Below are 12,817 nucleotides of genomic sequence, written 5' to 3'. Positions count from 1 at the left end.
GGTACTGTAGTCATCTTCCTTTGTACTGTAGTGATGCAGTTTGTTGTCTGCCGTGCCACCAGCAGCCCTCTATGTTTTCTGGCTTCTAATTCTAGCCCCTAATGGTGGCTCAGGAATGGAAATTTGAATCGCCCTATCCTCCAGCAGCCAGACTCCTGATAATTAGTCCTGTGACACATGGTCAAGGAGTGTGTGTATGTAGCGTGTGTGTGTGTGGGCTGTCTCCGCCAGGGTGACAGGGTCAGGGTGTTTGGTGACAGTGAATCTGGGGCAGCGAAACCACAGGAAAAGTATCAACCTGTTGCAACACTTTTGTTTGTCCTACACAGAAGAGTTTCAGCAAACCTTCAACTAACCATTTTTGGATCGGCTCTGTAATCTCGCAACCCCCTGTTCAAAGACTGAAAACATTAAAGAGCAGGCTGAAAAAAGAGTCATATCTGCAATACACGAGGGGAAGGAGGCGTACCACTCGACTGTTTGACATGCAAACACACTCTGACTTCACCAAACTGCCCCATTACCGTTTCAGGAGCCATTTGCAGTGCAGGGGAATGTGCCAAACAACACCCTGAACTCCCTCTTCAAGTGTCTAAACACTTAAACATTCAAAAAAGTGTGTGGGGGTGTTTGTGTGTGTCATAAAGGGTGAGTGAGTGTACTGTGTGCATATGTCAGGACCACAGCCAGACACCCACCCTCTCCTTGGCAGCTAGGGAGTGTGAACGCCCTATGAGCACATCAGTGTGGTTCCAACAATCTCATAGGGTGTTAACCCTTGCATAGACCCCTGATCCCCCTGCTCATACATCTTTATGGTGCAAAATGTGCACAGACACAATCTGATGTTATTGCAGCTCTTATGGACGGGTGAGGTCACCACAGAGGTGGGCTGTGTGTATTTCATTTGGCAACGACGACTCCATGCTTTACCAATGATGTCAGGTTTGTTTTGCAGACACTGCAGACTGCCGGTGCTGACTGTCAATCCGACATTGACACAGTGCAAAGTCAATTTGCGCTCCGCTTGTGAAAACTCTGCTCTGTTTTTATTGTAGATTCAAAAATACTTTTAACTCTGGTTCATGTACTGAAGAAAGTCAATATGGAACAAAAGCCCATCTTATTGATATTTGGACATTTACAGTAAAGAGAGTAAACAAATACTTCTATTGACAGTTCCAGCCAATAACAAACAATAGTCCCTGTTATCATATTCAACAGCATACACATATACATGAAAGAACATTACAATGATGATGTAAAAGGCAACAAAAACTAATAATGAAAACCACTCATAAACAAAAGTACTTAAAGCTGATGTTCTTTCCACATTTGCTGAAACTGTCACTGTATCCTGACAGCAAAATAAGACAGACGATCAGTGAAAAAGTCATGTAGCTCTACTTCCATCTTCTGCTCCCAGAGCTCTCTCTGTGTGCTCCTAATGGTATCTGCTAATTTCCACTACACCCAACCTACAGCAACCAAAAAGAGCAGAGCAGTCTCTGAGGCAGTGTCAATGACAGCTTGAAGACTCTGATCAAACCGTTAAGACAAGGCAGCGCTGATCAAATATGAATCAATCAATATTCAGTTACTGTATTTCCTATTTCTCACATAGTGTTTTTCAGAATCATATATCAGAGTACTGTTTAGCTGTGAAATGAAAACATTCATGACCAAGTCCAGCCAAAACTAAGCCCTACGCACCAACTGGACAATTTTACAGCTAAACGGTACAATAAAACACATTTCTGAAAATACTTTATGTGAGAAATATGCAATACAGCAACAGAATCTTGATTGATATTTAATCAGTTTCACAGTTTGATCGACTCCACGGCTCAGAGCAAAAATGAAAGATAAAAAACAACCAACTTCAGCTTTAAACTGATACATCTGGTTAAATGAAGGTTGTTTCTTGTGTTGAAAAACAGGTGCTATCAATCTTCAGCCTCTTGTTTGCAGTTCCAAACAAGTGAACATTTCTGAAGCAACCATTCAAAGCTTTGGATGAACCAGGAAGTGCTATTTGGCGTGAGAGGGAGCCAAAACTGTAGAAGCTGCACATCCAGTGTGAAGAAAAGGAAGCATGACAGTGAATCTAAATTAGCAGAAAGTATTAAATACGTTTAGAAATCATTCTTCACTATCTCCGTTCATAACTTTGTATGGAAACGCCATGTTTGTTATCTGTGGAAAATCGTAGGATGCTGGCACTCCCCTTGAGCAATGGCCCTTGGAAACCTCATAAAACATCTGTTGGGAAATACTCTTGCTGAGAACAGCAATGTGTTTTTGACAGATGATAAACACCTTGGTATCGCTGACCGTACATATCTCCTCCACCTGCCACAGAGTGCTGAGGTCTGGTCCCCGGCTGTCCACACAGAGGGAAGAAATCAGACCTCAGATCGCCTCAATCACAATGAAAACCACATCCACAGCAGCAGAACTAAACCGTTAGTCTCAGCCAGCTGTCTGTGTTTGAATAAAACACAAAAATGGAAGCCATGCATTTAACTTGCTGACTCGCAAAAAAAAAAAAAATTTAAAAATCACAAAGTGGTTTTCATAAAAAACCAAACTTGTGGGTTTGTGGCTTTAAAAAGGGGAAAGGAGAGTATAATTTGAGAGTCACTAAGGACACTAGAAGGAAAAAGGAAATTAAGGGCTATCTGTGCTTTAAGAAGAGTTTCACTTTTCCTTCATTCCCCACTACAACAGGCTTTTAACAATTACTGTCAGATGGACTCACTTGTTTATATATGTTTCACAAATACCTATGCATTTGATGAGAGTACATTAAACATTGATTTTAATGATACATTTGTATTCAAAATCAATCAAAAAAGTTCTGTGTATCAACGTAAAGGTACAAACACACCGTACCAATAGCTTGGCATCACCAGACTGATCGCAAATGCGTATTAGTCTGGGCCCTGTCAGTTGATTTCCAGGCACAGTTACCAAGGGCATTGAGCAAAATGCTTCTGGATGCAACTGGATCGACCTACAACCAATCAAGAGCCATGAAACGTGACCTACAACCAATTACAGCAATACAGTTTCTCAAATTACAGCCAAACTGTACGCTAAAATGCATTTTCTGAAATAAATAGGTAATTCGGTAACAGAATCTTGGGTCATATTTGATCGTCTGACATCCACCCAACATGACTACTATGGCTATGATTGGTTCGCACAATGTCAAGCCGCTGGAAATCTGTCTGAATGGAAGACCTATCTGCTAGAAGAAATGCAACATGAGTTTGGCAGATTCATGTGGTTGTCAGGCTTCCTTACCAATGCAAGAAAATCAATGGTGAAAATGTGTCCTCTTAGTTTTAACAGTCATCAGTCATTTTCAGGAACCAATACAATCAAGAAACCACATTCTCAGGGAAGACTTTCCATTCGTCCTTCACTGCATGAAGGTCAAACAAGTTGGCATGTTTGACAGATTTGTAAAGTTAGACCTATCTTAATGGTGGTGTTGCAGCCCATCTATAAATTGTTCGAACAACTTCAAACTCTTTTCCCCAACCACAGTAGAAAATAATTGAAACCCACAACTAAGAAAATTGGTCAGTTCCTCCTGAAAACAGTCCCATAAAATCAATCTGTCTACCATGCTACTTCCCGCGGTTCCTTACACTCCAACAATAATTCTTCAATAAAGATATCTGTATGTGTGCCGGCAAACGCCCAGAGCCCATGCTCCTTACCTTCGCTCCACACTTGACTGGATGACGTGGCATATCCGGCTTTAAGCGCAACTTGGATCTGAGATAGGAATGTCCTAATCTGATCAAGAATTCTGTTTCGTATTGGCAATGAAACAAGTCCTTTCCACTTGCCAGGGAATGTCAATCAGCCTGCTCCTGACAAGTCAAATCCGCTCTGCTGCTCTGCAGAATGCCAATCATGCATTCCCTGGCAGCGCTAATCCAAGCCTGCCCAGCTCACACTGCAAAACTCAAATACATTTCTCCCATTTCATTGACATGCTTGGCTTGTGTGTTTTTCCAAGTCTGACCAGCCCTGACAGCATTACCAGCAGCAGTTGTTGTTCCTTCTTATGTTACTAAAATCTGAGGAGAGTCATCAAACTCACCTCCTGGTGCCCTTGGGCTCACCCGTCCAGGAGGGTGCAGGGTCTCTTTCGTCTTGCTCAGGGCTCTGAGGTCGTTTGGGGCAGTGGGTTTACGCTAAAGTGGGACAGAAAGGAAAAAGGGTTTACTCACACCTGACATTCAAATCTTATCTCCTTCACACAACCTGTTTTTTTCTGGTGATCCATTTTCTAAGTCTGATTTAAGTCCCCCTCCCCGGTGTTAACAGGTGAAAAGATTATTTTGGCGGGCTCATTTTCACCCGATTTCACAGATAAAAAAAAAAAAGACAATTATCCTGACAAAACGTTTTTTTCTTTTCTCCACCGGTTTTGACACACAACCCCCCCACACACACACACCTGTTATAAACACAAAAATGTATCACCAGAAAAAAAAAATTGCACTTGCCTCTCAGTGCTTCCTTACAAATTAGCACCTGTATTTATAACCCAGGCTTATTATTCAGCTAGCTTAGCATGAAACAGGGATGTTATCCGATTGATGTCTGTACGGAAGTAATGGTGGCATAATGTAGCTTGGCTCACCAGGCTGTACATTGGAGCAGAGAGGACACCCTGCTGCTCATTTATTATGATTAGGCAGCTGAGGAGCACAGCTAATCCGATAGGAGCTTGAAATAAAAGATGCGAGCGAATATTGTGGGCAGCAGATGGGGTTATAGGTGGGTGGCAGCAATAATAAAAGCTGCTAACTGGATGATAAAATGGAAAAGGCAATATAATAAGATATGATAGGACAATAAATAGAACAGGCGGATACCCAGTTATGAAAGCCTGTTTAAGATAACTTCTGCTGACATATTACTCAAATTTTGACTGTGAGACCTTCATCTTCATTATATAACCTTCAATAGTCCGGTGGTCATGCTCCAGATATGCGATTCAAATTGCAGCTGTTCTCTGACTGTCAAAACTCGATCCATATGTTTTTTTTTGTACAACTTGCACTTGCAAAGGTTGAATGAAGGGATTTGGTAACTGGCAGGGAATAAAGAATGAGAAAAATGTGTTGCCAAAATTGGACCCACGGTTTGATGTTGGGTCAAAGATGTAACACATGAGGATGAAAAGAAGAATGTTAAATTTACCTGAGGTAGGACACTGTTTGAAGACTGTGAAGTGGTGTTCTCATCTAAGGAGAAAGAAAGCAGGAGAGTGAGGACATAGTCTTGGCAGGTGAAGGATTATCTTGGCCCATTCAGAGTTCAATTACTCAACATATGCTCAGAGTTACAGACAGCCACTTGTGATGGTGAGGACAGACATTATGCTAAGAGGAAGTGAAAGTGATATATAATAAAATCATGTATTATGCATGGTGACATATGAGACTTTGGATTAATCTCGCTGCAAATTAAAACAGTGCTGGGTATACAGTACAGACGTGATGAAGCAGTTTTAAAATGGATGGGATCTACATCGTTAAACATTTTTGTCCAACTCAAGGATGGAGGACATACAACAGTAAAGAATCCCTTTTTTCTAAAGCCATCATTTATCCACACAGGGGGAGGCATGATGACATCAGCAATTTAACTCCAAGCTCCAGCTAAGTGACGTTTTTTCTAATGGTGATAGTGAGGCTGAGTAAACTGCAGGCCCCAAGGAGATGGTTTTAAAACATCTACATTAACAGGCAGGGATCAAAATGGCCTCCTAATTTAATCCCTTCTAATCCAATTACATGCAGTGGCATTCATCAGCCACAACTAAGGGGGGCCTGCTCATGTACTGACGTGGCAAGGGGTTGACCATGTGCGTGTAGGCACTCTTGTTGATTAGGATGGGAATGCAATCAGGTTTTGTTATGCTCAGACAGCAGTGGCTTTAATTAGTATTTTGGAAAATGGCCTCAGCTCTTCACCAACTCTGCTACATGTAGAGCTGTGGTGGTATGTAGAGCACCCAGAAAGATATCTTAAAGGTCCCATTTTTTAGAAAGATTTCCATGTCTTCTTTAAAGCAGGTCAAGGTGCTATATATATATACTGTGTCAAAAATCCATTTGCAGAGAAATGCGCACAGCCCGTATTCAGAAACTGTGTCTTTAAATGAGCCGTCAGGACTTCTGTACAGTTGTGAGGTCACAACTATACGATATACACACACATACGTAGAAAGTGCCACTATAATCCTGAAACAAAAATTCCCCCGGTTGCAATGACGGTGCAGAGAAACTCTGACCAATCAGAGCAGACTGGGCTTTTTCAGGAGGGGGTCTTAAAGAGACAGACGCAAATACTGAGCATTTTTAGACATAGGTTGAATACAGGTATATACAGACAAAAAAGATGGTGTTTTTTTAAACATTAAAGAATGTACACGTGTTCTGGTAAAAACCCAAAATACAAGTATGGACCTAAAAATGAGCTTATGTCCCCTTTAAAAACATAAAGATCTCATATGAATGAAAAAATCATGGGAAAGGAACCCTTTCCCCCCTCTGGTATATACTTTATCCACACAATTACCTTTATTGGACTGGGACTCCTGGCCGGGTGATGGGTGTTTAGTCTGTGCAGTCAGCAACAACTCATATGTGTGGTCCTCCTCCTCCACCGGCTCGCCTCTCTCATCAATACTGCTATTAGTATACAGGGCCTGCAAAAAAAAAGACACAAAGGAAGCAGAGGCAAGAAGAAAGTAGAGGGAAAAGGAGGTGGAAGGTGAAAAGAAAATGTAATGCACAAACAACTTGGAATGACTTGCTATTAAGCATTCACCAGAGCTGGTTATATTTTATGATCTCCTTCGGTGGGTAAAATAGAAAGCTGGAAAAAGGTTTTGTATGAAAAAAGTATTTCACCAAAGCAGCTACAGCTGAGGCCAGACAGGTTCTCTGATTTTTTCGCCACTTCGTTTCCACTTCTCCTCCTTTTACACGCCCGCTGCTTGTGTCTAACGCCAATGAATATTTATTAAAGAAGTGGTTTGATTTGAGCAGCTGCCGGGAAGAGAGCGGTCGTGAAAGGGGTCATGTCTAAAATAAGTGGCGTTCTCAGTAGCAAAAAATTATTTTCCAACTTCCCATGTGACATTGTATTAATAAGCCATGTCCAACCTCTTAGAGGAACTAAATATTAAAGCCAGTCGTCCTGCCAAGAAATCCACATACATGGTGCTTAAGACAGCCCATTATGAGAACCTGTGGTGTTAGATGGCAACACGTTTCTCCTGGCTTTATGCTCTTAGCTCCTCACCTCTGAGCTCACCTCTTCTTCTTGTCCAGGGCCAGGATGTGATGAGTGGACCATGCGATCTTTCTGTAAATGATCAGGAATATAAAATGGCATAAATTGCTAATCAATATATAATTAGTTTATTGCAAAAACTAAGTAGTTAAGAAACACATTGTATACCCAGTCTGTGCTACAACAAGTGTGATGCAGGAGGGCTTAGAAGGCCCAGTCTTGTGGATAGAAGACCACTATCACCCTCTAGTGGGGGTTCTGCATTTCATCTCCTATGATACCATTTTACCTGCATGTGTATATGTGTGTGTGTTTGTGAGGGTGGGTTTCAGTTGCTGACCTTGCCAGCTTCACTATCCGGCCGTCCAGAGTCCCTGTCAGAGGACTTGCCGCTGGTGAGGCTGTCCAGAGAGTGACAAGATGTGGCTTCAAACAGAGCCTCGTACGGGCTCTCCTCCTCGGGCCCCGGGGCCAGCCCAGAGATCAGCTCGCTAACCTTCTCTAGATCACCTATAACACGGGGCAAATGTACATATGAGCACAAAGACAAATAAAGATCTTAGCGGAATACATTTAAGATAATCTCTGGGCAAAGCTCTACGTTTCCTGTTTAAACTGCTGACTGAATCACAGCTGAAACACACAACTTTTCTAACATCTGGTAAATCTTACCCTTTTTCCGTGGGCTGGGACTCTCCTGAGGCGGAGGGATCGGTGGAGGGGGGAGGTCAATGTCAGGGGGTTTTCCAGCCATGTGACCTGCAACAGAGATTGTATCACAGCCTGTAAAATGTGAAATGAAGAAGATAATTCCCACCTTGGCTCTCTGTTTTCACATTCAGTGTTCACCTATAATGAGAGCAGCTATCTCTCTGCTCTTCTGGGAGGGCATGTCCTTGACAGTGTTTATCGCAGTCAGGCCCTTCTGGTCAGTGATGTTCACGTCGATACCTGACAAACGATCACAGGAACAGTCAAGTGTCATGTTTTGTTTTTTTGCTAATTGTTTACTTCTTGAAGCTGTGTTGATTAAGAGCAGCAAGTGATTCAAACGATGTTAGCATGGCACTGAAGTCTGACCTGCACTGAGAAGTTTCTGTACCACATCTGCCTTCCCAAACAAGGCCGCTTCGTGGAGGGCACTGCCTTTCTCCGTCTGAGTAGACAGAGAAACAGAGAGAGTTGAGATGGAGGACAAACATCAATGTGTGACACGAATATGGTTATTGTGGCAATTAAAGTGCACGCTTATGTTCTTCTATTGCCACATGAATCAGACTGCAGCCGTTCTGTTCACACAGTTTAGCAAGATAAACAGTGTATGGCAACTACCAGAGTTATACTCCTCTACTGACAAGTATGTGGTTGGGAAAATCAAAGCAGCAATCATTTTCCAGCTCAGAGGGCCATGCTAATTGAAACCTGCAGGATGGAAGGCCTAAAGGACACCAGATAGACTCTCTATCCTTGATTCAGAGGAAAAGGAGGACACAGTGCAGGGAAAAGTATCTCCAAACAGATGGATGGCATAGTTTGGTACAGAGTCAGAGCCACAGGGCCCACCAGGGGGAGGAAAACCAGCTCTGCTTTGATACCACAGCAGTTCCTTTGCAAACTGAGAGCTTAAGAGTTTTACATTTAATCTCATAGCTTTAGTGGGAAGTAGCGAGAGGAAGTGCTGCAAGAACAGATTAAGTTACCCAACATGATTTCGGCCATGACAGTACATTAAGACACACTTGCAAACTGGAGTTTTGAAGTTCGCACACACATATAGACAGAAACACACCTCATAGTTGATGTCCATGCCAGCGTCCAGCAGCACCTCAACCACGGAAAGGTGTCCGTTCCGAGAGGCCAGATGCAGCGGTGTGTGTTTCTTGGTGTTACAGCTGAGCAGGTTGGGATGAGCACTGAGCAGCAGCTTGACTACCTCCAGGCGGCCATATAACGCAGCCAGGTCCAGTGGAGTCTCAAACTTGTTGTTCCTCATGGTGGGGTCTGTCAGCTCCTCCAGCAGCAGCCGCACCACCTGGGAGTGGCCGTACTGGGCAGCACAGTGCAGCGGCGTCTCGTTGTCATTGTTCTGTTGGGGGGGGGGTGAACGGGTAAGAAGCAGCTCAGGGCACAGACATGCACAGGAAACAAAGTGACACGTAGATGTAATAAAGGAGATCAGGAGAGAAGGAGCACAAGTTGAATCATGTTGGTTAATGAAGAAGAACAGGTGACTCAGCAGAGTCATGGTGAGGTTAAACCAATCAGTGCAAACAGCCCGCCACATTAGTAGATAAAAAAGGTCATGAAAAAGCACCAACGATGGAGCACATAGTGAGGCCTGGTGGGAATATCTGGCAGAGTGGGGAGGGGGTGGGCCAGGGTGGAGGACTGGCAGACATGCATGGACTAATGAGGACAGGTGTTGGGGATGGCTATGACTGTCAAGGGCAGCAAGACGCTAGAAGAGGGGCACAGGCACCCAAACAGGTGGGGATTAATAGAGACATGGGCCACTTGGATGTCACATCACTGGCATTGTATCATTACAAAGAAGGAGACCTGGCCCATTAGTTTTGCCCTGTCACAATGGGATGTCACATATATGAGGCACTATTTCTGCTCATTCATCAGAGCACACAAAAGGCAACAATCATGGATGTTTTAGACAGTCTAGGGCAGGGGTAGGTGTGTGTGTAGGGACAAAACATAACATGCAGGACAGTGGCTCTCCAGGACCGGAATTGCCTACCCCTGGTCTAGGGGATAAGGTCATCAGAAGTATAATTACCACGTTTTTAAATGGATGCGATATCCACATTTTGACAGTATCGAAATGTACTGAAGCTATAAAAGAGCTGATCTACGATCGGATTTTCAACTCAAAGCCGCCCAGATGAAACGACAGGGACGGAAATCAACTGTGTGTTGGTATGTGTTCAGTGACCTCTGAACCAGAACTGTGTGCATGTTAAGACTTTCTGGCCCTCACTTCTCCTCGGAGGTATACGTCAGCCAGATGGACGTATCCCCCTACCCCAATTGCAATTGACAGTAAAGTTAAATCAAATTTACTGAAAATTACACAAGAAAAATAGTGAGGAGAGCACTCTGTAAAGATCCGAATGAAAATCCTATCAACACCTATGTGTTGTCCTCCATGTTAAGAATGTTTACATCATGGTCATTCATTCTGTGCTAAAGTGAAAATGATCTCAACCCAAAAATCTTCATTGTAGAACAACATGGTAAAAGACAAGCACACAAACAGCAATTAAAGGCAGTAATTACAATGTAAACTCAGTAAGAGGTGCTTATTGGATCTAATGACTTGCATGCAGCAACAAGATCAATGTCTAATCGACCTGGGAACCTCCAGCACTACTGACGTTCTCTATCACTAACAGCCAGCAGGGGGCAAACCCTGCAATCCAAGAGCTGAGCTGAGATGATGGCGTGGGAATACTCTCTGGAACAGCTAACACACAATGACAACACGGATAGTCATAATTAAGTCTGTGCTGCTGGCTTGTAACTAGACACAGGGGACAGTAGTGCAGGGGGAAAAAATGTGGTAGGAGATAACATGAGCGTGGAAAACAACATTACAATCACTGCTCTCAATCTCTTAAGATGTGACACAATTGCAAGCACATGATTCTTGGCAATCTGAGAGTAAAACCTGCAAAACCCTACACCTCTTTGACTCTATTCACATATCGTGCATCAATGGGTGTGGCAGATAACGCCAGCTTTTGTGGAGCCACATGCTCTGAGAGTCAGTCATTCCATACACACAGAGCCACCTACAAAGAGCTGACAGCTGGCCCCCACAAGAGACATGCATGATGCCAGTTTGGGTGGCTCCCAGAGGAACATGCCAGCTGTGCCACTGAAGACAGGACATCATGGAGGGGGCAACAGGGCAGTTTTAAGACAGGTGTCAGGAGCCCCTTAAATGAGACTCTCTCAAAGACCTGGCACCAGATGGGATCAGCAGGTATCTCTTTTATTGCTGGAGAGAGAGAGTGGGATTGAGAGAGAGGGAGAGAGTGAGTATTGTACTACTGTCGCAAAGCAGGTCACGGCTTGAGCAGAGAGAGAGAGAGAGAGGAGGTGGAGCTTAGAGAAACAAAACGACACCTGCCCATCAAAGGAAGGGACCCAGAGGCAGGCTGTGGGGAAAAAAACTCTTCTCTCGGGTGAACTTCACTGAACAAAACAAATGAAAAAACAGCCTTTCTACGAGAACTAAACCAAAGCGACCTCGGTTTTCACTGCCTGGGTGGTTTCATCAGTTGGATTTGTATAAATGTTTCTCTCTGGCTCAAAACAAACTCACACGTACGCACTGGACTGCGCATAAAAAGAGCATGCCGTCTTTGATCTGTGACGAACCATCAAGCATTCGTCACGTCTTTTTAGAGAGATTTACTCTGAGGATTTGGATGACTTCAACAGGCAAACGTACACGCTGTGATTACATCAGCATGACTCACTTCCTCAAGTATGCAGGTCTGCTGCTTCAGTAGTAATCTGAGTAAATCTAGCGTACATTGACTTATACAAAGCATCCAAAAGGACTGACTTTAACAACAGGGCAGAGGGATTTTTGTAAAAGTGTGTATTTAAACATGAACCTTTTTCTCACAGTATAAAAAAAGGAAAGCAACATAAGACAACTAATGGACTGATACCTTGAAGTCAGTGCTTATGATCATCTTAAGACCAAGTGTCTCCCCCTGCCAGCACGGTGGTCACTGCTCAATAGCTTTGTGTCAGCCAGCATCTGATCATATTAAACATGGCTGCCAAGCTCCTTGACTAACTGATAGGAAACCTACAGCAATGAGACATCAAGCCTTGCCTCACCCCCTCTGATGTAAGCTAATGCTACACTTTAGTGACCGATATGGGTTTTTCTATGACTGATGCCGATATTCAGAGAGCAGGGCGGCCGATAGCTGATATACAGTACAATGCTGATATCATGTTTGTTTTTAATGATTAGTTAATAATAACACATTAGACAAAATTGCTGAACTTAAAACATGTATTTAACACTGCCGTTGTCTGCATTGTCTGTGTTTAGTCTATGTTCAGTTGTAGGCTATAGCTTGCAGCCTAGTTTTGAAAATGTGACAAAATTTTAACTTTCCTGTTGAAACTGTCCTTTGCAATATACTTTATGTATGTGCTGCTGGACACAGATGAGTCCACTTGGATATAGAAGCCGCAACTTGATCTTCAACAACTTAAAAGTCATCTCTTGGAGTTGCATTGTTTGATAATACATAACCTTCTGTCATTAAAGTGATTAAAAAGAATAAATACGATATAGGGGGAACTACAAATGGGAAGCCTGGTTTGAAACTAATTTTACCGACAGCCCTGCAGCAAAGAAAAAAACGTCCTAATCTTGAAACATTTATATACTAAATGAATTTGGGTTTTCAGTACAACACTTTCATTCCTTACATAAGAAGGA

The 12,817-nt window shown here is 43.1% G+C and overlaps 1 protein-coding gene across 11 annotated transcripts in view; it reads right to left on the bottom strand.

Annotated features, from left to right (window-relative positions):
• LOC310951866 (ankyrin repeat and SAM domain-containing protein 1A) overlaps positions 1-12,817 on the bottom strand; it is a 65,925-nt gene that overhangs the window by 35,292 nt on the left and 17,816 nt on the right. For 9 of the 11 annotated variants that reach the window (XM_083920324.1, XM_083920316.1, XM_083920319.1 and 6 more), the window contains 9 exons: positions 9,122-9,418; positions 8,413-8,488; positions 8,182-8,283; positions 8,005-8,091; positions 7,673-7,842; positions 7,342-7,404; positions 6,613-6,742; positions 5,230-5,273; positions 4,121-4,214 (listed from right to left, as the gene is read on the bottom strand). In XM_083920324.1, the coding sequence (XP_083776450.1) occupies positions 4,121-4,214; positions 5,230-5,273; positions 6,613-6,742; positions 7,342-7,404; positions 7,673-7,842; positions 8,005-8,091; positions 8,182-8,283; positions 8,413-8,488; positions 9,122-9,418 (1,063 nt within the window). The remainder of the gene's footprint in view (positions 1-4,120; positions 4,215-5,229; positions 5,274-6,612; positions 6,743-7,341; positions 7,405-7,672; positions 7,843-8,004; positions 8,092-8,181; positions 8,284-8,412; positions 8,489-9,121; positions 9,419-12,817) is intronic. The other 2 variants (XM_083920322.1, XM_083920323.1) reach the window with 1 other exon arrangement.

The sequence above is a fragment of the Echiichthys vipera genome (assembly GCF_963691815.1).
Source record: "Echiichthys vipera genome assembly, chromosome: 9".
Lineage (NCBI taxonomy): Eukaryota > Metazoa > Chordata > Actinopteri > Perciformes > Trachinidae > Echiichthys > Echiichthys vipera.
Note: the sequence above shows the minus strand (reverse complement) of the source record. Positions and strands in the feature narration are given on the sequence as shown.